At 39.7% G+C, this 27150-nt stretch overlaps 1 protein-coding gene across 1 annotated transcript in view; it reads right to left on the bottom strand.

The window, feature by feature from the left end:
* Positions 1 to 27150, bottom strand: part of myo16 (myosin XVI) — a gene marked incomplete at its 3' end in the record, with an annotated part of 120345 nt that overhangs the window by 65861 nt on the left and 27334 nt on the right. The window contains 11 exon segments of the mRNA XM_038720727.1: positions 427 to 532; positions 3300 to 3427; positions 5217 to 5282; positions 7601 to 7711; positions 8376 to 8526; positions 8674 to 8824; positions 10978 to 11053; positions 15135 to 15260; positions 15428 to 15552; positions 17305 to 17413; positions 24030 to 24173. Of these exon segments, the coding sequence (XP_038576655.1) occupies positions 427 to 532; positions 3300 to 3427; positions 5217 to 5282; positions 7601 to 7711; positions 8376 to 8526; positions 8674 to 8824; positions 10978 to 11053; positions 15135 to 15260; positions 15428 to 15552; positions 17305 to 17413; positions 24030 to 24173 (1293 nt within the window).

Below are 27150 nucleotides of genomic sequence, written 5' to 3'. Positions count from 1 at the left end.
GCCCCATACTCTGGTGTACTAATCCATACATCTATTCTCTCCCCCACCACAGCAACAGAAGAACATTAGGATACATTTACACAGCTTTTACACAGCTTTTTTTTATCACAGAGATGACATGGTGGAAGAATAATAAGCATAGAAAGACAGAAGGCACAGAGAGAAAGATTCAGTCAGTGCATTGCTTTGAAGAACACACAAATATTCATTAAGTTCTGGATGAGTAGAGCATTGAATTTGAAATGAACTGCGCAGCTGTATACTAAGATTATTTGTCTAGCGGTTTGCCTTTTATGTAAACTCAAAGTAAAGAAACAAGGGCATGAGAGCAACAAAGGATTCAAGACTCATGGTGGTTACATCACATGTTCCTTAGCCATATAAGCCTCCAGGGCACCCACAAATCCGAAGACTGCCCAGACTTACGTGTTTCATTCTGGGCTCCAGCGCAAAGCCTTTGGGGCTGGAGCGGGCTGTCAAGTGTCTCACTATGTGCTTAGAGGCCTCTGTTTTCCCAGAACCACTTTCGCCACTGGAGAGACAGAAAAAAGCAGATTTATTCATCATCATCATCATCATCATTCGTCATTCAAGCCTTAAGTGATGCTTTTTTTCTTTTATGTCTTGTTGTTGTCTCTAATTTTCCATGTGTTTGCTTTAAAACAATAGCACATATGAACAATGGAAGAGGCTCTGCTTGCTGTGATGATTCCTCCTGTTCACACCGGCCCTTACGAGTTTCTGCAGTATTATGATATTAATAGAGGTTACAATACCCTTTCGTAAGCAGATAATACTATATTTCACTCACGTAAAACATATTATGCAAAGACATGCAAAGACATACAAAGACACAATGTTGATACATGTTTTTGCTATCATTGCTTTGGCAACCATGTTTTAAATAAGTGGTGTGACGAGATCTCACAAAGGTAAAACGTGATGAGATTTCTTGTCAGGTTAATAGCAATTTACATTTTTCCCATGCTGTCATGCCACAATTAAATTTTCTCATGCTGTGAAAAATAAATGTATAACTAATAATGTCGACTTATGGAGTGAACCAACTCCGCCCAGCTGATGCGACACCAGCGTATGCCATGATAATAATTAAGTGAACCCGCTCTCGCACTGCGAGCAGACAGTCGTGACAGAGCGGTAACTAACAGGTATAGTTTTGCAAAAACTGTATCTAAAAACTAAAGCGCAAACTTGCTCCGTTTGGGAATGTGAGGAGAACTTTATCGGAGGTGCTGAAGTTAACATGTGTGTGGATTTGTGGTGAGAATTATACCTGATCAGAAGTGTTGTAGGTCAGTTTTGGAAATAACGTAATGCACATCAGAGTATAGGGCAGGTAGTTAAAAAATAAATAAATAATTTTATTAAATGAAATCATTATTCTACACAGATGTGGGATAGATTTTGAATGAGCAGAAAGTTTTGAACATGAGTAGAAAACCTGCTGACACACAGTAGCTATTATAGTCCAGGAGTTTATAACTGAATCAAAATGAATTAATTTATCATTGAGATGAAAAGGTGCCTGGACATTTAAAGATCATACTTCCCCGTACAAAAGACTCAAAAAGGGGAAGACTGAATCACGCCTGCATGTGTGTTGACTCAGCAGGGATGATATTACATGACACAAGTTGATCTAGCAAAAATTGATGTGAACAAAATATAAAGTGCCTGAGAATGAGAGCCTGACTGCATTATTTCTGTTACATTTTCATATTTTGAATTGTCACCTGCAACCTGAATTTTGTGTTAAATTGGTGCAGACAATTTCACCAGAATGCAGGAAAGTAACTGTTTAATGCTCAAAATGTTCATATAATTCAGCATTGAAGATTTAAAAAAAAATCTGGTCTCTATCTCATGAATCCATGAATATCGTGTTCTAGTCTAATCTTGCGAGCTATGTGTCTCATTACACCCCTATTTTAAATATAAACTTGCTTTTAGAAACAGCAAAGAAATGAACAGATAGGGAACAGTGCCAAAAATGGGCAAGCAAAAGTAATAAATAATAATAAATAAAGTCTGCAATACATCAAGAGTAAATGGCAAACAGTACAAAAATCATGCATCTGTGTGTGTGTTACACTTCTCTGAATGTCTCTCACGAGAATAAGTATTATGCATTAGTCATCAGGGTGTTTTCCCACATCTGTCACCTCTGTTACATGTCTCCACCCACCTGACACCACCCCTTCAGGGACCCCCTCCCATCAAATTCACAATCTATTCTTTCTTTCTAACACAACTTGTGTTGCTCCATTGACAACCACTTTTCACACGCTGATACTGTCACAACTTGTCTGGCAGTGAAGGCCTGTATTTAGTTTAGCATTGTGTTGATATTAACTCTGACATAAGGTACATCTACAGTACATGCTCTGACACTCACCGACATGCAGAGAGTTGAGACCAGCATAGTAACACCAAGCAGATGGCATCAGAAGGTCAGAAGCCTTTACTAATGACTGCAATGTTGCTGTGGTGCGCGGTTTGTCTGTGTGTATGTGTGTTGCTATATTTCCTAGAAAAGAGCCCTGCTGAGTGTGAAGTCCAAAGGCCTTTCCACCGTCTTTTCATTTACAGTTTTTATTAGATTTCAAGGGCATTTTGTTAGAGCACTAGCCTCGGGGGATCATAGCTGCTGATTGCTTGTAAATGTGTAAGTGAGTGTGTGTGGTTTTGCGCACGTGTGAGGAAATACAGAGTGAACCAGGAAGCTTGTGCAAAAGAGAAACAAGAAACGAAGGGATAAAGTGCAGTACGGAATGAATGAAGGAAACAAGAGAGTGTGTGTATGTGAGAATGCACAGTACAATGTCCTTGCGTGTGAGTGTTTAGGTTTGTTTGTGTGTGTGTTTGAGTGAGATGGATAGTCTGTGGCCAGGGCACATTAACTCTCAGCCAGATTGGTTACAACTCAGTAGGAATGTCACTGGAGAGCTGGAACAGGATTTAATTGCAATTTGGGAGCTGCCTCCGTCCAGGCGAGGACAAAGAGCAAGATGGTAAAACGCTCCCAGCAAAAATCCATCTCTGTGTGAACACTGAACAGGTCTACAGCTAAGCTCAGGCTGAGAGCTATTAATCTCTTGGGGAGTGTTTAACAGGTGTGTGGCAGAGGGGTGTGGATAAACCAGGTCGCCAGCTGAACTTTACTATTATTCACGCAATTATTTTGCTCTGTTGTCATTTCTGTCTCATAATTCCGAGGCGCAGAGTTCCTTGTTTGTGAGAGTGTGTGTGTGTTTGTGTGTCAGAGGAGGAGGGTGTACCTCAAGATAAAACACTGCGGGCGTCTCTCCTGCAGCATCATGTGGTAAGCTCTTTCTGCTGAGGAGAAGATGTGAGGAGGCAGAGAGGAGCACAGACGACCTGTGGAGCTCAGGTACAACTGGCTCACCTGAAAGAGAAAGATAGAGTCCATCAAGACATCGGATTACAACTTTATGTAACATGGATGCACACATGGGTTGAGCAACACAGAGGATAACATTTCAACAAAATAGTCAAACCATGCTGGGTATAACTTTCCGTACCTGTGTGAGTTTGTGTTTCCCTCTCACTGACAAGGTTTAGTTTACCATTCAGTCTAAAAAAAGAAATTTGACCCAAACTGACCAATATACCAATTATGTATTAACTGAAAACTATCATCAGTTTTAACATACACTGAAGCTGACTCTATCTGCATCCTTTTAAGGGTGAAACAATATATTGTGGCATAATGTAAATCAGTTTGTGTGAAGATGTTTTCTTTGGGACTTCTGACCAACAGAGGTGTTTGAAGAATGTTACTCTAACAAAGCAAGGCAAGGTATGTTTTTGTATAGGACATTTCAGCAACAAGGCAATTCAAAGTGCTTTGCAAAAAACACAAAAGCAACATAGGGAAATATAAAAAAAGTAAATACAATTTTTAAACTATTTTTAACAGTCAAATAGAAAATAAAAACTGGTTAATTTACCTGCTAAACCTTTAAGTTCACCCATAATACAAATGGGTTACAAATAATCAGGCTCTTCACCATGTATTGTTTGGTTTTTGAATTCCCATCTCTCACACCAGTCAAAATTGAACAATATTTATTTCCTTATTCAAAATCGTCACCATGGATCCAGATTGTTTGCTCTACAATATTCGTTAAAGCAATCAAAACAGCGGAGAAAAGTTAATTCTGCATAGTTTTACTTAAATAAAGATGCACTACAGCCTATAACAGAAAAGTACTTATTTAAAGTAGGAACAATGAAACTTGACACCTAACAGTCACAGTTCCACCATTGTAAAACAAAGAGTAAATGTATCAGACTTTAAACCCTCAATTGTCTATCACGCTGAACTGTGAAATGACTGTACTGTAACACCCCTATGTGTGACCAGTCCAGCAGATAAAAAGGGCAGGAAGATGGGCTATATGGACCACCAGACCAGAGGGGGTGACAGACAGCCAGCAGATCACACATGTTGTGACATATGTCCTCCTCACACTGGCTCCTCCCTGTTCCTCCACACACCCTCTCACTTGGGTATGGATGCCTGGAGTGAATCCAGACACAGCCAGGGATGGGACAGCCAGAGGGGGCTTGGCTTCAGTCCGTCATGGCAGGAGAAGATGTCTCCTCCTCCATCCAACCCCTCCTGGGTCCACATGGGCAAGCACTAAGCTGGCATTAATTCAGCTATTTCAAAATCAGTTATTCACTACTAAAACGCAGCGACGCAAACTGTTGTTGACTGATATCACAACATTAAACAAATTATCATGATGATTGAATAATCAGCCATTCACTGACAGGCTCTGCTATTATTGCATATGTCAAATGTTGCTTTTCATCAATAAAGACTAGTATAAAAAAAGTATAGTGGAGAGGTAATAATAAAGTCAAAAATGTGATTTTAAGAGCGAATGTGGTTGTGTGTGTTAGCTAAACTGGATCCCTCTCTTCTTTAGCTGATGCTTAGTCAGCCATGTGCTGTGTATCACTGACAAGAAGAATGAATTATTTATCAACCACAAGTTCCATTTAATCTGTTCATGCTTATTATACACCAAACATGCCTCATTTATAGTCTGATTTTGAATGTAAAATGCCAAGCCTAGCAAATTTAAAGCCATCATAGTACAGCGACCTGAACAGCATTTATTGTAAGCCTACGTGAAATAGAAGTAATTTCAATGCATGCCTACCAAAGTGGAGTAGATGGGCAGCTCTTTGTTTGGATTGACCAGCAGAAGGATGTGTCCAATGTAAGTCTACAAAGGAGAAGAAGAAACACACTTGATTTTTTTTTACTCTGTAACTCAGAACAAGTGAATGCAACAATGTAAAATAAAATAAAAATATTTAAGTCTCTCTTAAGTCTTTTATAGGAAAGCAGATCCTGCTTATTTAGATGTTTTTATTTTCTTGTTATTGTTATTCTTATTATGCCCCTTATCATTTACAGTGGGTTTTCTATAATCTATGAATAGATTTATTATTTTATTATTTGAGTTTATTTTTATAATATTTGATATTCCGTTTTGATATACAAACAGGATGAAGCTGAGTATCACTTACATGCCTAAAGCTAACACTTAATAAAATAAAAGTGCTGTCCAAATCTTTCCTTAATATCAGTACTGATGGTGTTGACAATGCCTATTATCATAAGAATATGGTAAAGGTCAGTAAGGGATTTCCAATGATAACCTTAATAATCACCTTTCTCCAATAAAAGCAACAAATGTTCCCTCCAACGCAGCGTACACACATATCCTGAGGCCATTTAGATAAAAATAACCACCTGACCCTTATATCTGATCCTTTCTACTAAAGTGCTAACCCTCTGTTTCTCACAAAGATTCCCGGAGGCTGTTTGAAAGCTAAGGCTTTCCCCTGGGAGAGCGCAGGCATTGCTAACATTCTGTAACATGCTGCTCTGTCCTTAGGCCCTGGCTCAAGGTTAATCACTTGAATAAATTCCCACTGCTTGGGGACACAGGGCAAAATTGACACTACAAGTTTGGTGTTTTTAACTGAGTAAAAGTTGTCTGAGAACAGTGAGCAACTCCCCCACTAACTAACTTTAATTTTGTAACGTGCTTGTCAATAATCCAGCCTACACCAATTCCTTCTGTCATATTCTTCCCCAGTTCCTTGCCACTCTCCTCAGGGGTTTAGCTGTGCACTGGTCCTTCTATCCTGGCAGAAGGCAGCAGACAACACATCAAAGCCCGCCTCTGACCACCCTGCTGGGAACATATGGAGCATTCTCTGCCTTTGTCCTTTCCCTATTCCTGTCCTTTACCACATCTCTGCTTTATTGACCTCTTTCTTGACTTCCCCCTTATTATATACATAAGGTCAGCTACCTTAAATATAGAAACAAGAAGGTGAAGAAGGAGAAGTGCAGAAATGCAATGAAATTAATTAATTCCATAACTTGAAAAGTATAGGTAGTTTTTGGTCATTTTTAAGTAAACACTTAAAAAAGATGGGCACTACGTACTTTATATTTACATGTAAAACATTATTTATGTAACTGGCTTTAGTTAGGAATCTACAACAGAATGGAGCATAATGGATAACTGTCACATGTGTATTTCCATGACAGAGGAACTTCTACACAATCAATCGTGCTCCAAAGTCCTCATGAAAGCTGCCCTTTGTCCACTAACTGTCCTTTCTTTCCACCAATTCTTCTTCCAAATTGACTGTACCTCAAATCCAGCCCTCATTATTCTGAATTCTAATCATTTCTCTTTTCTTCATCCACCACTCTACTGCCTTTTATTGTCATCCCCTGCTGTGGCTAACCCTACTGTCTGTCACCCATCTGTGTTTCCACAATACCAGACTATTACCTTCTCTTCACAGAGAAGAGAATGCACCGGATAGCTCCACATTGATCTGGTTCCAGTCTTTATAGAGCTCAGTCCCCATGGAGATGCCAGACTACCGTTTTTAACGGAAAGGAGAAAAATGGCAGAAATATAAAATGGTCCTATTGTTGGAGATGATGTATTTTATTCCTGAATAGAGTTATGGATTTATCTTTCCAATCGATCTAAATGGTATTGATTTTGTAATTGTCACTGTTGTAAGTATGTGTGTTTTAGAATTTGGTACCGCTCTTACACAATTCAGCAGGCTGAAACAGAGAGGGGAAGGGATTCAGCTCATGAACACAATCTGTTGTACACACTACTGAGACTAATAAACTATGTAAAAAAAAAAAACTACTGTAAAGTAGTCAGGTGTCAGAGGTCACAAATATACACATTATCTGTAAAACCTTCAGGAGAGATGGTACAGTATTTGTGATACTATTTGTGACACTACATGTACATATGCTGGAGGGAAACCCACTGCACTGCTCATGTGTATAAAGAACGTCCAAACATCAAACTCTGAAATTCCCACACCGTAAACAACACAACACAAATAAACAACTACAGGGGCCCGGTTATGCCCGAGAGAGAATGTATGTTTATATTTCTCTGTGCTCTGTGTGAGTTTTGTGCTCTGATGCATGTTTAATGTTAAGTGGGTTTCCTTGTTTAGTGGCACAAGGACACTGGAGTCTCACATATATTTGGTCATTGCCAAACCGCTTCTGCATCTCGTAGAGCAGGCTGCTGTCAGTCAGCTCACTGAGGGACGCCAGGTCATCATTGGGGGCTGGTGGCATCAGCTTGACCTGAGGAGAGGAGAGGTAAAATCAACATTCTGGCACAAAGATCTGTATCTTGAGAAAGAGAGAATTTTACATGATAATTTTAAAGTCTGGGACAGTGGCCTCCAGTTTTCTTTAATTAAGGCCCACAGATACTGCAAGATTTTTTTCCCTATTAAACTCTCAAATGTGCATTATTGGAGAGATGTACAGCACATACCGCTTTAACAAGTACATACTTGATTACTTCTCAATCATCACTGCTGAATCAAAACTGTATGACTCCAATTTTGTTTTGATTCATTTGGTCAGATTCCCTGCCTCTCTGTCAGTTGATGGACTTGTACAAAACTCTTTATGCTAAGGAAACCCTTTCCAAGGGCATCATGCAGTGCGTGATAAAAACAAGTGAGCCTGATGCCCACTCTCCACTTGCATAAAATGCTTAATTATCTGATGGCATGACACACAGGATGGGCTAATCAGTATGGTCATTTTATTTGAAATTCACAGAGATAAGAGCTTCTTTTGTATGTTGCAAGCCTCTTCATGGTTTATAAAAACAAGGCAAAGTAACAAATGGACTATATCAATCTTGAGTAAACACCCCTGGACCTTTGGGGTTATCTATGTTCTCACGGTCTGACTGTGTTTTTTGTAGTGTGGGAGCTGTAAGAAAACAAGTTACCTGCTCCAGTTTGCTGCTTCCAGAGCTAAAGGGGCCATCTAGGCCATTGTCCTGGGAGGGCTGTCGGCTCAGTGCTCCACCTGCCTCTCTGAACATGGCACACTTCTCCAGCAAACTGTCTCGCTTAGAGATAGAGAGACCCAGGGGGCTCCTGAGTGAGAGGTGGATAGGCCAGGATTTGGAAAAGATGCACATTTTGGGCAAAATGGAGGATGAGAGTATAAGGGGAAAAACATGATTCACAATTTTATGGAGTAACCATAAGTTAACAATTATGCTTATGAAATTGTTAACCCACATGTTCTTGACAGGAGTGTTGAGATCGTGAGAACCGCCATCATAGCGTTGGTCAGTGCGGGGTAGAGGAGCTGAGGGGTCCGTCAGTCTCTGCAGCCAGCTCTCCTCTGCGTTTAGCAGCATCTCAGCTATGGGCTCTGACACAGCAATGTCTGGTGACGTGATACACAGTACAGGCTAATCGGTGTAGCTGTTTGTTGTGAAATTTGAAATTCAAAGAGACTAGTTTAATTTGATGTAGATTTAAAAATTCAAAATGACAGATTTGTAAGCTTAAATTTGATTTTCAAAATCCATTGAGTGTGTGGTAATAAAATAAAAGCTCTAAAAAAAAAAACAACAACACCAGGCTCATCCACACAACATCTGTGTGGATGAGCCTGCACTGGTGCAGAATGTAAACCCCACTGTGGATCAATTCAACTGTGCTTTAGAGGAAGGGGGAGTTAAGATTTGCTCTGTCTGTAATGAGGTCTAACAGGGCACAAGGGAGGGGAATGGCTTCATCCTGTCTTTTTATTTCTGTGTGACTGACAGCCCCCTAGACTCCTATCTCTTGCTCGGGCTGTCTTTCGTCATGAGGCTGCTGAGGGAGGGGTGTGGGGCTCCATGTGAAAAACAGGGGGAGTGCCTCACATCTTTTCCAGGCCTACATGCTAGAAGGGGCTATTGATTATAGCCAAAGGGAGGTATTCAGAGGTGTGATGAAGCCATGGGGCTAAATGGTTAGAGGCAGCTATGATATTTTATCTCACAATGGAAAGGTTACGAGCAAAAAAGGCCGTCTATATGACACATTTCATCACTATTACACAAGAGACACAGCTTACATTTACAATGACTACACTACATTCATCAACAGCCTGGTGCAATGGGTGGTTTTATAACAGATGTGCTCATCTTTGAGATGTGGGGAGTTCTACCCCTGATGTGTGTGTTTGTGTGTGTGTGATTAATATAAATATGTAAATTAACAATATTACACCCACTGAGAAGCTGAGAAGAGATTAGTTCTTTTTGTAAAGTTAACCTGTGGAGCTCTAAATGCATTTCCTTTCTCATAAAACATTTGGAAGGTCAATTTTCTTTTGATTTTGTTTCTTGATTTTGTTGTGTTATAATGTCTGACTGTTGATCAACAGAATAGCATGAAACCAAGCAATGTCAATCCAGACATGGCCAATCTTTAAGGTAAATGCCAGTTTAATTTACCATTATATTGCGGTATTTGCCGTACAGGCCTGGCTTAACAACTGATGAGTTGACTTTCTCCATCAGTAGTAGGCTAGGCTGTATATAGCCACCAGAAAAAAATACCCAGAACTTGTCTTCTGGACTTTTCCTCCCACGACTCCGTTCACAGCAGCTGCTAAGCTGCATGTGTAGGAGGCCTGTTGACAATGTAGCCTATCAAAACAAAACCAACGGGGTAGCTAACGAATAGACTAACATCTGACTGGTGTGTTCACTGTTGCTTTACCTGGTCCGCTCTTGTAAAATATCCACAGTGTCGCAACTTGTAACGTGATCCCTGTGTTTCTCTGGTAAATGCTAGAATGTGTTGCCTAACCTGGGCGGACCGCCGAAGTAAAGTGTATTTGTGGGAAACACTGAATGAACCGTATTTTTCTTTTTACAAGCCAGGTCTTCAGCAGCGTCTACCAGCACTGTGTCTCCCTCCATATTGTTGAGAGTTTGTGAGTAGACAGCTGCGTGCAGACACACAGGGAGGGGCGGGGCTGCGTGGTGAGGGAGAGAGGAGCAAACGCTGGTAGGACTTTACGGAAATTAACTCAACATAAACGGTATTGTCTAATTTCATATCTCTTTTCAAATTATATTATATATATTTATTATATCGGTATAATATATATACCAATATATCTCCCAGCCCTACACATGCCCTCAGATAAGGGTATGACACCTTTATTCCAATTCATAAATTAACTAAACCAGCCCCTTATGATTACTGCTAATGCCCAAATTTTATCATTGCATGTGTGTATGTGTGCATGGGCATGAATTCTCTATTGCAGATACACTCAGATTGGCTCACCAGAGACTGATTATGACAGAGCCTCACTCACTGTGTACACTGTGTGTCTGTGTGTATGAGCCTGTGTTTTATTTTATCACAATGATTATTAATGCATTTGAACAAGCTCAGCTGAATAACTCAAAATCCATTCCTCCGCTTCTTTGCTTCATTACCTCTTGCTTGCTAAGATGTTGGGCCGTTCCATCAGCGGTATTTTTGTGTGTATGGGCACACGTGTATATTTGTGTGAATGTCTAAATGTGTTACCTGAGGGCTTATCTTGGTTGCAGTTCAACAGAGTTGGGTTTGCTCCGTGTCTCAGGAGCTGGCTAACGATGCTTGTCTGCAAGAAATTGGAGAAACACCCACATCCATTTTCATTAGATCCTAGAAAAGCACTATTAACTTTCAAAAGATCAGTACAAGAACAAAAAATGTTGTTATTCCCACTTTCATTGCTGCAGCGCAGATATGTACATGTAGTATATACTGTGACAAAGACAGAATTCAAACACTGAGTAGAGGATAGGTACAGTATATTTCACACATTAACGGCCTCAACAATTGTTACCCCTAACTGAGGAGATCCTTAAATAATATCTTCCATCACATGTCACAGTAGAAGAACCCCATTCTTGTTTACCCTAATTTCCTTTTTACCCTCATTTCTACACACAGTGACATGTGATGTCTGTCACCTCTGTCTTTTATTGTTCTGTCTCAGCTTTTCTTTTAAATTTAGCTCACACAGGCGAAGTCCCTGAATTCGGACTTGTTCTTCTTTCCCCTCTCATTACACCTCTTCTTCTAGTCTTTTTGAATTATCTCTTTCACCAACCCTCCATCTTTGCCTCTATGGAGTATCAGCTGTAACAAATCCAAGAAGTGTGATACAATATGTGATCTGTGAATGCTGATTTTGCTGGTGTGTGACTCAAATTACTGATAATAGACAAGGATCTTCTTCATAATTTCTTGGTAATGTGGGAAAGATGGCATGACCCAGAAACTATCAACTCAATAAATATAAAAGGCATCATTTCAAAATGAAAAAGAGCATGGTTGATAATTAAACGCAAGAACCTTCTCAACCAGAGCAAATTCTAGGAAAACATTCTTGGAAAAAATTAAACCTAATACATCTCCTCCTACAGTTCAGTTTTCAAACTACTGCATTTTGCTGCAATGCAACATGCACTGTTTAAAAACTGAGCTTTATACTGTCAACCACTACCAAGGAAAATACTTGCTTTTGACTGTCTAGCAAATTTCCACTTAAGTTGTAATGTTAGGACACACATATTTCCTTTTTTTCAGTTAACAGTAGTTTTTGCAGTTATACAGTACATTAAACAGCAAGCAACTATATCATTATGCTTGAGCTAAGTTAACAGCTAACCACAAACTAAAATATTTCTCATTACTGATTCTCACAAAAAGGGTTCCCTGATTCTTCAGTAAAATCAAACCTACACTTAAAATAATAAAGGGGTAATCCTTACACATCAGGATTTTATTCGTCATGGGGAGTACTAATCTGCCATTAAAAACAGTTGTGTAATGTCTTCTGTGACACTGTTTGGGTGTAGACACTTGAAATTCTTAAATAAATCCTAGATGACAAACTGGGGGCCATGGAGTTCGAAAGACCTGGAGATTTACCAGGCTGGGCTGGTTGCATTATGGGAACTGTAGGATCCAGAGTTTTAGGCTCATCATCCGTACTAAAAAGTAAAAGTCAGAATGTCACAGCCTCTGCTGCATTGATTTTGATCATTTATTTTAATTTGTCTTACATTGTACATTGTCTGTACATTAGCAGAGTAAAATGACAACGTCTGCAGTACTGAAGAGAGAGACTCAGCACATTCAGCAGGCTGGCTCCGACCCAAGTCAACAGCTGTTTATGAGTCTCCAGCATCTCTACTGCCCACAAACCCTGTCAGCTGCACTCACACCCTATAAATACAGACAACATGTCAGTGGCACCACAAGATCTGAACTCTTCTTTGGGTCAAAGTTCACAGGAGCACCAGGAAAAGGTCATCAGTACATGGGGATCAGTGCAGACAAAGTGACCTCATAGCTGTTGTAGATTCAGACAGACAGAAGAGTTTTTGGTATGTGCCCACTGCCAAAATGTCCTTTTAACAATATATGTTAGACCTGAAAATGAACATTGAGATTAACTTTAAAGTACTTCAGAAGATTTAACTTCATATGAATCAGGTGGCTGCAATATTGCCACAGCTTTCACGTATACCTTCATTATAAAATTTAATGAATTAATCTAATCCCTGTAGGGCTGCATTTTAACATCCTGTCATTTTTGTTTGAAAATCCAACACAAAACTATTTAAAATTCTTCCCTCAAGAGAACACAACTTGAAAAGCCTTGACTTAAACCAGGGCAGCAAAGAGCCAGAGTCTAACTTATCACAAGACCCAGAGAGGGAAGCTTAATTAGCTGCAGTAATAGGTTCATACATCTTCTTAAAGGGTCAGTCTAGTATGTATGCCACACTGCAGAAGGGGTCATTGGGTTTAATGTACCAGCTAGTATTACAGTTCCAAGCAAGTGTTTTCCAGGCAACAAGTTTGGTCAGCAAAAGTCTTAAAGAGGTGGTATAATGCTCATTTTCAGGTCCAAAATCCTATTTAGAGGTTGTACCAGAACAGGTTTACATGGTTTCATTTTCAAAAAACACCATATTTTTTTTCATATTGCACATTGCTGCAGCTCCTCTTTTCACCCGGTGTTGAAGGCTTCGTTTTAGCTATGGAGTGATACATCTTGTCACTAAATGATCTTTGTTGGGAGCTGCACACGCGCAGTTCATAGTTATGGCCTACTAGCCAATCAGAAGCAGAGAAGGGCAGGTCAGCGAAAGGCCGGTAAAAGCCAATCAGAAGCAGAGAAAGGCGGGTCAGCGAAAAGACGGTAAACAGCTTTGATTCAGCTGTAGGCTACATGTTGCCGACCAGCTTGGCAACATGGACTGGAGCAGAAGTTTCAGAGTGGTGAGTTATTAATCTGTAACAAAAGTGTCTTTCATCCATAAATTTTTAACTGAGCTCTGTCTCTATATCACAGTAACAACTTTAAATCCACTGACTGCCACCGGTGTTTTTGAGGGCGTGTCGGACTAGTCGCTCGGTGAGCATTATGACACGTATTTACTTGTGACATCACAAGAAAGTAGATGTAAAGGCTGGACTACAAACGAGCTGTTTTCATGCAGTTCAGAGCAGTGTTTTCTGTGGGAGATGGGAACTCCCTTTGGGCTGGACTTTGGGCTTTTTCACTTTGCAAACCTAGTACATGCACAAAAAAGATATATAACTCAATAAAGGAGAGGGGAAAAGCCAAAAAGCATAATACCACCTCTTTAATACTGTCCTGCATTACTGACGTCTCACTGTCAGACCAGCTATAAGGGAATGATGACAGGAAGTGAGTGTTAAGAAGGCTCAGGGATTAGTTTGTATGCAGGAGGAAAGCACTGGCACCAGTAAAGAGCCAATGGCTGAGGTGATTTAGTGCTGCAAGGCAAACCTAATCGATTCTCCAATCCTCTAGACTGCCACTCTTAAGTCAGATGCACTTACATATTACACACACATACATACAGAGTAATTGTGTATGCAGAAAGACACAAGGAGGTTATTATTCCATTTAGAAAACTGCAGCCTGGAAGACTTGAATATTTAGATCTACTGATTAACTAACATGTTTTCAACTAACAACTGGATGAAGGAATCGTGTAAGTGGAAAGAAAAACTAAGGCAGTAGATCAGATGTGAATGAAACAGAGCAAAGCTACAAGGTAACACAAAGAAAGAAATCATTTTTAAAACCCACTCTAGTGGGGGAAAAAAAACATGGCTTGAGGGTGGATGAACCAAAGAAGTAGAGAGTGACTCACAATAGCAAATGTATAAATTCTCTTTGTCAGCAGCCAAGCACGTAGCCAAGCACATAGCCAAGACATGTAATTAAATATCTAGTTGGGTCAGCAAGATCTGAACATGATCACTTCCCTTCCTTCATAGTTGGATCCCTCCCAAACCACCAGATCCCATCGCTCCAACAGCTCACCTCCGCCCCATCTGGAAATCAATCTCTTTCCCTCTAAGAGAGACCACTAAATTGCTAATCTAAAATGCTGTAATATGCAGTGCTGCTCTGTGCCAGCAGTTTGACTGTTTCTGATCAATAGGCCCAAAAAGAGCAGTTTATCAGAGTGTGTGCAGGGTAACTGAAGGCAACTTCCTCAGAGGAGCAATCTGTCCATCACTAATTTCCTCATCATCTCCTTAATGACTGTATTTACATTGGATCAATGCTGCTAGATAAATTGAAATTAGGGGACTACTTCATTAAAGTCAAAAACATTCTCACATTTTGTTGATCAGTGAGTTACCTGTCCATATTTAGCAGCCAGGTGGAGAGGGGTCCAAAAGTTGTTATCAGCAGGATGAGGGTCCACCCCACTCTCCAACAACACAGACACCACCTCTCTATAACCACTGGCACATGCTATGTGGAGCTTCAGAGAAAGAGAGAGAGAGAACCAAAGATAAATAGCAAAATAGAGAAGCTACAGAATCTGGTAAAAACTGAATTGAAAATAGAGAACAAACCATGGACAGGAAAAGAAAGAGACAAAGACAGGTCAACTCATGCACACTAACACACACATGTGACCTTACTTACCAGAGTGACCCCGTCATCATTAGTCTGGTTGAGGCTTCCGCCTGTGGTTACAAGCTGTCTAACATCAGACAGCATTGTGCTGGGTCTCTGTGTCTTCATGGTGTGCATGGATGACACATCCACACCTAAAATACACAAAAACCATTGAGACACACTTGGTATACAGTATGCCTTTAGTTGTAATGCTTGAAGGAACAGTTTGGCATTTCAGGAAACAGTCTTATTCACTTTCTTGGCACAATTTAGATGAAAATGTTGATACCATTCTAATATCTGTGTGTAAAAAATGAAGCTGGAGTCAGGAGATGATTATCTTAGTTTAGCATAAAGATTAGAAACAGATGAAACAGTTTGCCCGGCTCTGTCCAACTGAAAGAAAACTGTCCTACAAAAAATTAAGCATTCCTGCATTCCTTGCATTTAAACTTTACATTTTTGCAGAACTAAATTTCTCTACAGGAAACCCTATCAAAGCCTGGCAGATCAAGTCACGGCCAAAAACAATTCAATGCCATGATAGCTTGTCTCCTGGGCAGACACAGACAAACAGAGGTGTACAAGGGCGTCTTACCCAAACTATGAACATCAATGCACTGCTCCATAATCATTTACACACAGTGTACCTGACTTTGGTTGTTGTAATAGGGTGGATTGATTATCAATCAATCTATATCTGATACAGATAAGCTCTAGGGCACTAACTAATGGGACTTTTCCAAGTAGACGAGTTGGATTAGCTAATCAATAAGTTTGTCTTTGCAAACAAGTGAGAGCCACAGGGTGTGTAGCTTTTTGAGACTTGCGGAACATAACCGTTAACAGAACAGAATTTGTCGTCTCTAAAGTGCTAATACTCGAAGGAATCCAGTCTTGTGTGAAACACAAGGGTGTCAGCTGAAAAAATTGCAAATAAAAGATTTTTTTTTATGTCTCCCTGATGTAGAGACACATGGACAGTCTTTCTTTTTCCCACAACCACACAAACTTGATGGGGATAGAGAGCATGCTGCCAAGTTGCCATAGCAACAGAACCAGAGTTAGCCTCTGTGAGTAAGAGTGTGTTTCATGGTGGCAAAGCCCAGCGTGGGGTGGGGGTGTATGGGGATAGCTGAAAGTAGACAGGAGGGGAGAGATCATCACAGGGGCTGACAGACATAAGCAGAGAAAGTCTCAAAAAATTCAGTGGCAGAGGAGGTGTGTGTGTGTGTGTGTGTGTGTGTGCGTGTGTGCGTGTGTAGGGTGGTCTGAGCTTTGATGAGTTAGCTGTCTGCAGTCAGATGCTTGCATTTGTCATGTGACCCTGTGGCTAATGACAGATGGATGAGGGAAGACCCTCCATCATTGTCTATATCCATTTCCGTCTAGCTTTGTCAGCATGATTCCTGTTCCCCTTTCTCTGCATGTCTCTGTATTTCTGGTACTTTTTCCTGCCTCTCTGTCTGTACCTTTACTACTTTTGTCTCTGTGTGCCTCAAACTCTCCTGTGCCTTTATCTCTGTTATTTGCAGCTTCAATGTTAACCATATCCTTTCTCTGTGGGAGAAAAGTGCCCCGATCGCAATCCACCATCATTAGGCCTGTGGGTGTCACCTTCACAGAACACTTTATCTTTAACGATGGGTATGACATATTAACCATTCACATGATCCCAATACTTCCTAAATGAAAGAAATGAATTATTTACTTTTCCTCACTCTGGATCCTACATTGTAATTTAGCTTTTTATCAAAGGGCTGCGATAACATGTAAATGAGCCACTGCATTTCACTGAATCACACGGTTAAAAGAGCTCACGATAAAGGAAATATGTAAAGTTTTATCTCTGTCTTTCTTCCACTGTGCAGTGCAAAACAAGCGAGAGGTGCGCAGAGCATTACCATTTTCCTCCAGGTGTTTTCGTAGGATGTAGCTGGTCTCAGTTCCCTCAGAGGCGTAGTCTAAAGGGATGTTTCCGTTGACGTCCTGCAGCAGAACATTCACCCCAGCCTTCCCGACGCAGGGCAGAAGGAAGCAGAGAAGACACAAACAAAGTTAGTTTTAGCAGGGCCCATTCATCAGACTGAATCGATGATAAAGTGGGCCCGATTATCTTGGCTTCCCAGAGGAGTATGCCTGAGCAGAACCATATAGACTTTAACAGACAATACAGTGAATTAAAGAACTCATTAAATAACCGCCTGGGGGGTGGGGCAGTTAAGAGCAAGTGAAGGCGTTGTTTACCGTAACCTGGGATAACTGGGTGGTGTGTGCGTGTGATGATTAATCTGTGTTTACTGAACAAGGACCCTGCCAGGACAGTCTACTGTTATAGCATGAGATAACATGGGAGACCTTCCCTCTGGCTCCTTAAATGACTGTTACACCGACGACAGCACAGTCATTGGTCACAATACGATTATGATTGATTGCTTCTCTTTGGAGGACTCCTGTTGCACTCATTATTTGTAAAAATGTTGCACTGCTTTACCAGTAGAGCAGAAATGTGTACAAGCCATGCAAAATGTACTCATGTAGACTTTCCTTCTGTCCTTTTCATTTTTATCATTGCCTATTTGGGGTTAGGTACTAAAAGTAACGTACATCCTTTCAAGTGGCAATTGTCAGCATCCAGCCATAAATCGCTTCCTGTTGTTTGACTAAACCATAAAAAGACAAGCCAGCATAATGATCGTAGCTGGACCAGGTCTGATAACAGGGACAGGGAACTCTAAGTGAGGATCCTTATTGAATATTTACAGCTAATAGAATTCTAACGACCAAGTTGCAGCACGGCAAAGAGATTTATGACCTAGTCCTTAGGCAGACAGAGAGGGAAGGGGTGGGGCGGGGGTGGGGCGGGGAAAGCGGCGAAAGGGAAGAAGAGGGCTGAAAATGCGAGGAGGGAGCCAGCTGACAGAGCAACACAAGAGCTGTTGACCTTAGTGCTCTGAAACCCGCAAACCAGGGAGACACTGAGGCTAAAATTCTCAATGCAACTTTGCATTTCTGAACTGATTTAAAAAACAGACACTAGTTTTTTATTCAACTATGAAAATTGTTTTGCAGCTATTCAGAAGAAACATTTATTAGTCCAAGACATGCCAAGCAATTACAGCACGATAAAGGCAGCACAATGCTGTCAATTCTAATTATCAGAGAATCTGTTCTGGTGAGCTTTGCGGTTTCATTGTGCATCCATCTGCGGTGCCTTGTGCGAGCCATTTTTGCTCACTTATGAAGGTTAGTTAGGGGTTAACAGAGGGAATTAATTAACAATAACAAAGATCAGCTGCTGCGTCGTGACTATTCATGAGAAAACAAGAAACCTTATCACAACGTGAAGCACAGCTTGAAGAGCAAGAGATGAGATGATGAGTGAGTCAGAGAGAGTATAATATTATGCACACTCCACCCACCACTACCCCCACAACACACACACACTCTCCATCCCCTATCCCTCTCTTACCTTCTAATGTCAAATTTGGACTGCTCCATCTATATTCCTTAGATTTGTGCCCAATCAACTTCCTCATAAACCTGATAACTCCGCTCAGGGTGCCTCTGTTAACATGCGAGTGTGTTATTGTGTGTCCGTGTGTGTGTACTGCATAGTGGGTAGTAAAGGGTCGTGCTAACCCAGACAATTTACTTCAAGTATGGCTCATGTACAAAAAACACTTGGAAAAACCTTGAAATGTATGTGGCACTTTTAGATTTTCTGTAAAAATGTGAAGTATAAATCAAATTTAGCAGTTTACACCAGGACGTAATCCAGCAACAGAGTGAAAGTGTGAGATAGATGTTATTATCCTAGAGAGAAATTGTTCCTTTACAACGCTCACAAGACAGTAAACATGTGCAGTGTGAACTATGTACTAAAGTATAGTAAAATGCTATACTTGCCCTCCTGAGCTTAGTTTTATACAATTTCACAATAAAAAACTGTTGGTACAGAAATAATTTGAATTCTATAGTTGGCACACAAAGCTCCAAGAACAACAGACAACAGATTATGTTGAAGGAAGCGTGATGTGTTGGCCATTGATCCAGAGACATTAGTCATGTGTCTGAGCTCACGTGATAAGGGCTGACAGATATAAATGAGTTGATGCTGGCAGGCAGCCACGCAGGCTGCAAGGGGTTAACAAGTTGACTTCTGACCCCGACACACTCCCTGCCACAATATGATGAATCCACCTCAGACGTCTCAATGGAAATGTGTTAACACTACGCTGCCTGTGGTTCATGATGGCAATAGTTACATTCAGTGACTGCCACAGAATCAATAACAACTAGTGGATGTGTGCTGAAAGGTGTCCCTGGGGCAGTCATTGTTGAGTTGGACACTGTCACAGTCCAGTGGAAATCATCCAAAGATCCCATACGTGTTTTAAAAAAATCTATTGATTATGATCTGATTATTTAACTCTGTCTAAAACCGCATGTGTCTCTAATACTAACGTACTCACACTGTACTTTCTACTATATAGATTCTTAATCTTTTGGGTTTTCCCCAAAAATGTAATCTAGTGTTCAGAAACTCCTTAAATCTTATTATCAAGAGTTGTGAGAAAAGAAATGCACAAGAAGTAGCATTTTATATCGGACCAATTGTTCTCAACTGAATGTAAACAACATTTGCACAGCTCTGCCATGCTGCAGTGTTGAGTCCGGTGTTGCACATTAACCAAGATGCAGACACTGACATGTGACAACATAAAATTTTTTTAACCACCTTAAAACTGAGGACAATTAATCCCAAGAACATAAATAATTTATTCATATATGCATCAAAATCAACAGTGAAACTCAAAAAGCATTTGAACGAAAATATGAAAATATTCTAATTATAAATGTTTAGCCTTTGAAGGTTTAGGACTTTAATTAAAGCAGCTCATATAATATAGGAACGTGCGACAACTGCTTGATGAACCACTATTATGTTTAGAAGGAGGTAGGTCAACATTATCAGCAGAAAACCACTCAACAAATTCAACTGGTGTGAAGTGGAGTTCAGTGCAGCCAGGGGCTGTTCATCGTTTGACTTCAAAGGACTCAGAGTTTAGACGTTTTAAATTCATCATTTACAAGCACGGAAAGTGGGTCAATCCTACAACTGTAACCCCACTGGGTTTTGCGCTATAAGATGAGAAATAATATTTTGGAACAGAACCCATCTCTCGTGGATCACATGATTGCATTGCTACAACTTCCCCTTTAGACTCTGAAAACTAGCATCTCTCAGAATGAAAAGAAGACCCTTTGTTCTAGATGACTTCATATGCACTGTTTAAGACAGCCAAACTTTTTTTTATGTTCTTCAAGAGTCCATATTTTCTACAATCTGTGAAAAGGTAGAAGCTTTCCCTCAGGGAGACACGAGCAGAATTAGGGCAAGTCTGCAATTAACTGTAATCACTTTCCACATCTTTTCAGTGACCGTTCAGAATTAGGAAGACATAATTGCGCCACTAGATAAAGTAAGATTTTTTAAGTATCTTGTGGGCTGTGGTTTTGAATAGAAGGCCAGCTAAGATGTAACACATGGAGATCAAGAACCTCTGTGGAGGCATCCAGATGCATGTATAAGAGCCAAGTCTAATTCAGTGTGACTCTGTGAGAGAGTACTCTGTGGCACTTATTTTTTCCACTTCAAGTACTGTTGACACCACTGAATATTACACTAACAATGTAATATTTTTGGGGAATTATTTATAAAGACTATAGATCCTGTCAGTGCCTCTGAGCTGTCAGTTAGAGTTGGGTATTAAGAACCGGTTCCAAGTTGGAACAGAACCCAAATTTCAAAGACACATGCATTTCGATTCTGCTTATCGCTTCCAAGGTTTTTGCATATTTCTGTCGCACTCCCGATTGCTGTGAGCATTTTACAGTCCATAAAAGTTGCACTTATCTGCCAAGACCTGATACGCTGTCCTAAAGTCAGGTCATTTGTTATGCAGTACGTCAACAAAGCATGCAAGAAGAGCTTCTGTTTACATTCCTGCAGCAAAATGCCACAGCAAAATGCAATTTTATTCAAGGGAACAAGCACTTCCAATATGATGAAGCATTTACTTGAACATGACGTGAATATTAAGAAATGCACCGTGTTCAGTGAGTTGTGGTCTCCCAGCTACACTGACACCCTAGATACAGCCAATGCTAATAGTACTAACATCTCACGCTCTGATACAAAACACAGATGATCTGACTTTCACCTCTTATATTGAAGATAAACGAAAGATTTTGAATGAATGAAATTATTAAATATATTTTTCTTAGATACGAGTCTACATAGACTACAGAAAATCCTTACACTTTAGCCATGAAATGGAAGATGAGCAAGGAGAAAGTGGATAAATGTCACTGACCGGTGACAAGATTTGTGGTGAAGGGATTGGAATCAGAACCGAGATGTGATAAGAACCAGATACAATGAGTAGAATAGGAATCAGATTCGATAAAATTGAAACGATAACCAACCCTACTGCCAGTTAGGGCATTATCCTGCCAGGGTCTCAATGACAAACATTAACCAGAGCTGGAGCTCAGAATAGGTTTAGGAATGCATTTGGAAATGGGTTGGGAATGAGACAGTTTAGAAATGGCTTATTCCTTATTCTGCTGTTTGGAGGGAGGAGATAAGAGAATTAACATTACTGCCACTCCGGACACAGAGCGACAATGCACCCAGACATCACATCAACCCCCCGACTTTGCCCACATGACAAGCTTGGTAACATCCCTGTCAGCAAAAAACTCTCCACCTCTCTTTGTGGCAACTGGAGGAGGAAATCAAGGATAGAGAAGCAGAGGACAAGGGGAGGGGAAACGGGAGTGAGAGATGGAGAAGTACGACACAATAGATTATTACATATTAGCAGCACTATTCCTTCCTGTGCCAATCAAAGATAAAGCTGCCAGTCAAACTCCTCCAGCAAAACCACTGTTCCACTTCTCATTAAAATGTAAACCCTTTATATTCGTAGGGGAAAATCTCCCACTCACAACTCTGTTATGGCAGCAGCTTGAGAATAGAGCAGAATGACTGGCCTCTGGCAGGGTCTGTAGTGGAGGAGAAGGGTGTCAAAATTAATGAATAGAATCTAATGAATGGAAGGGATGCTGCATTGGAAATATCACTTGACTTAAGCTACTTTTACACTCGTAGATAGGAAGAGCCTTGGGCTCCCCTTTCAAACATCTTCCCCACTTATTATACCAGGAAAATACACTTAGTATACACAGCGTTTATCTTACTCTAAAGGGAAAAACACACTCAAATGTGCACCATTCTGGAAATTAAGATGTTTCAAGTCTTGGATCTTACTTGGTTAGACTCCTCACAACCTTATACTGTCACAGTCACGCAAGAATACACAAGGGCACACACACACACACACAAGTAGAAGTATACGCAGTCAAATAAATAAGTACTTAGTATCAAAGGACATTCAAGCTGTGAAAGCTGAAAAAAAATGCTTTGGTGTTGCTGGAAAAATATTTGAACTTTCCACAGAGCTGGATCGGATTCATTTAATTTCTTAGAAATGTTATTCCTCTTTCTTTCTTAACCCCCTGCTCTCTTCCCACCAGGCTGAGTTCTGTGTATATTTATGACCTTATTTTCTAGCAACTAGTTCTGTCTTGGTAGTGAAAGGGAGACATTTAGTTACTACCTCCCAGGGAGCAGTATTAAATCTCTCTCTCTCTCGCTCATGTTATGCCTATCGTGACAGCATAACTCGTTGCATTTGGCGTATCTACGTATATCACACCCTGCTCTACAAACTAGGCGGCCTGCATGAATCTTTGCTTCGAAGGAAATTAAACCCATGCAAATACACAAACACTCACCATATACATGAACCAACAGTCACACAGTCACTACAGGCCGACAGATCTACTCTGCACTCCCTTTGCCTGGCAGCTCTTCAAACATATCCATTCCTCTCAGGAACATCTCTTTCCTGCCCAGCAAACAGAGAGAATCTGCAATCACTCAGGACCCAATCAGCAGAACCATGCAGTACTGGTTTCTTCGGAGCTCCAGACTGCAGTTAACCCTCCCCGGGTCTAATCAACACCAGCACAACAGACCCAGCCAACTGAGTGACTGGGCTGGATGTGCATGCCCTCCCCTGCAGCTGGCCCAGCTCTCATTATGGACCTAATCAGTACAACCACAGCTCTTGTCAAGACAGACCTGACAAGAGCTGGTAGCATCCCCCCCAGAACAAGCTCTCTCTTTGATATCATGCTAATACCCAATTTCTAAATATTCACTTTTTGAGTGATTCAGCTGGGTTTGTGAGAGAATGGAAAGTCGTGTTTCAGAGCCTCTGTAATCCAAAACCCCTCATCAATAGAAGATGCTCTACTTGGGCAGAAAATTCTGGATGACTAATGTGAATACCGCCACTGGTTCAAAGCTAATTCAAAACATGGAGCTAGTATTCTGACCTATTCCAAAACACTAATCTAATTTGTAGCTGACACACTTGGAATTGCAAGGATCAGTAAGAGCATTACTAGAACTACAACCAAAATGTGGGTCCACTCATGTCTGTATGTGTGTCCCATCAATATCCTACATGATGTTTGCATGCGTGTTTCTTACCAGCAGCAGCAGCAGCACCACATCTGCATGGTCACATACACATGCTACATGCAGGGCTGTCCACAGGTCTTCGTCCTGCAGGTTGACATTCAATCCTCGCTCAATCAGAAGTTCCGCCGCAAACACATTGTCATGGCGAGCACACTGCAGAATGCAATCACAGTATATTTCCTTATTAGTTTGCAGAAATGCATACTGCCTGAAGCATTGCTAACTATAAAGAGTACACGTGAATGGTTCAGTGCATAATGATTAATGTATGTGAAAAATGTATTGTACAGCAATTGTAATAATTACATTCTTGTATTACCACAGGGGGAACATGTGCAAGAATTTGCAAAATGATAATGATAAAGGCATGGACAATGGCAAAATCATGTCACATGACAACACTGAAGCATAATGCTCAGAGCCAAATAATAGTATTCTTTATTTTGGTTTGACAAACATAAACACCAGGATTACTTTCTTAAATTCTTAGACATTGAAAATGAAATCGATCCCTAAAATAACTTTTACAAGGACATGCAAAGTCAATGCGAATGTTACACAGAAGAGTGTAATAACAGATGGATCAATAACAATTATACATTTTAATAGTAGGAGCCTTAATTCAAATCTAGCAGAAATTGAGCATTGTTTAAAAGAATTAGAAAAGAAATTCACAGCAATTGCAATATCAGAAACCTGGCTTGATGAAGAGCAAATTGACATGACTGGAATTGAGAGATACGAAATGTTCTATATTAATAGGACCCAATCCAAGGGAGGGGGGGCTGCACTATTTATTGATAAAATGTATAAATGTAAAGTTGTCAGTCATTTGCAATGGATAACATTATGGAGTGTTTCACAGAAGAAATTGAGAGAAAGAAAGAAAGAAAAAAAGAAATATTCGGATAAGCTGTATATACAGAAAACCAGGATCCTGTATTGATACATTTAGGGAAAAGATTGAGGAGCTATATAACAGGCATAACAACAAGAAAATTCTGTTTGTCGGTGGTGATTTCAATATAGATTTGTTAAACCCACAACAACATAATTCAACCGCAGAATTTATCAATTCAATGTATAGCAACAGCTTATACCCTACAATCACACGACCAACTAGAATAACAACACACAGTGCCACACTAATTGACAACATATTTACAAACATTATTGACAGACGGGTTGCAAGTGGCCTGACAAAAGCGATCACTTATCACAATAGAAGCAGAACAAAAATATAAATTATATAAAAGTCATCAAAAATCATAAAATGCAGTAAAGTTGATTATTACAGCAATTTATTGGAAACAATTAAAATAATATAAAAAGAACATGGGACGTCTCAAATGCTATCATTAAAAAAATGGAACAGAAGAATATCCTAATTAATTGCAGGCATTAAATGATACAGAAATCACTGACAGGGCTTCAGTTGCTGGGGAATTCAATAAATACTTTGTCAATGTTGTTCCGGGACTGGCAAGGGATATTGCAAAGACGGGTAGTAGTGATGGAGTAGAATGTAAGAATTTATTTGTTGAAGAAACAATATTTATCAGAGGGACCAATGAAAAAGAACTTATCAATATTGTAAAAAAAATGAAGAGTAAGAAGTATACCGACATGATATTGATATGTGCACAGTCAAAAACATTACTGAATCCATAGCAAGACCTCTAACCCATATTTGCAATCAGTCCCTACAAACTGGTGTCTTTCCAGATAAAATGAATATAGCTAAAGTAATACCAATATATAAAACTGGAGACAAACATATACTACACAACTACAGACCCATCTCATGGCTTCCACAGTTCTCCAAAATACTGGAAAAAATGTTCTTTATAAGGCTGGATGATTTCATCGCCAAACATAATATTCTATATGAACAACAATATGGTTTCAGTGCTGAGAGATCAACTTATTTTGCAATGACAGAATTTAAAGAAAAAGTTACAAACGCAATACCCAGGAAACAATATGCAGTAGGAATATTTTTAGATCTCAAAAAAGCTTTTGACACTGTAGATCACAAATTATTGATTAAAAACTACAAAGATATGGTATTAGAGGAATTGCACTGACATGGTTATGTTACCTGGAGAACAGAAAGCAGTATGTTGAAGTACAAAACAATAAATCACAACTGCTGCAGGTTACATGCGGGGTGCCACAGGGTTCAGTGTTGGGGCCATTATTATTTAACCTCTATATAAATAATAACAAATTTTGGAAATCATTCTTTTTGCTGATGACACAAACCTACTATGCTGTGGGGAAAACTTGGGAGAAGCTAATGGATACCATAGAAAAGGAAGTGAGTAAGATGAAGATTTGGTTTGATGAAAATAAACTAAACCTGAATTTGAGTAGAACAAAATTTATAATATTTGGGAAATGATTAACCGACACAGATAAGATACTAATGATAAATAGTATAGAACTAGAACGAGTATCTGAAATAAAATTCCTCGGGGTAGTTACTGATAGCAAATTAAGCTGGAAACCTCACATAAAGTATATTAAAACCAAAATATCCAAGTCATTAGCAATATTAAATAAACCCAAAGACCTATTGAATCAGGCTTCTCTATATATGCCGTGCTGCTCCTTCATACTCCCGTACATGACTTATTGTGTGGAAGTATGGGGGAACACTTACAAATACATACCCAATCTTCATGCAACAAAAAAGAGCTATACGAATCATATATAGAACTACATACAGGGAACCAACAAACCCGTAGTTCATTAAACTCAAAATATTTAAATTTAAAGATTTGATTGACTACAAAACTATTCAAATTGTTTTTAGAGCACATAATAACCAATTGCCTAGAAATATCCAAGAGCTTTTTCAACTACGTGAAAACATGTACAATTTCAGAGGAATATCAATGTTTAGTAAACCTTTGATTCGAACAAATAGTAAGTTCCACCGTATAACAATCCAGGGTGCTGTAAACAGTAATAACGATTTAAAGTTATATAAAAACTTATTGCAACTGAAGTTTCTATTTAAAAAAAGAATCCTTGATGGATATGAGCTGGAACAGTGATTTTTGAACTTTTTTGTTGATTTTTATTTAGTTTGAATATCTATATTTATTTAAATAAAAAAACAATT

The sequence above is a fragment of the Micropterus salmoides genome, unplaced genomic scaffold, assembly GCF_014851395.1.
Source record: "Micropterus salmoides isolate LMB-PRFRI ecotype aquatic unplaced genomic scaffold, ASM1485139v1 Ms_hic_scaffold_15, whole genome shotgun sequence".
Lineage (NCBI taxonomy): Eukaryota > Metazoa > Chordata > Actinopteri > Centrarchiformes > Centrarchidae > Micropterus > Micropterus salmoides.
This window is presented reverse-complemented; position numbering and strand designations above follow the sequence as displayed.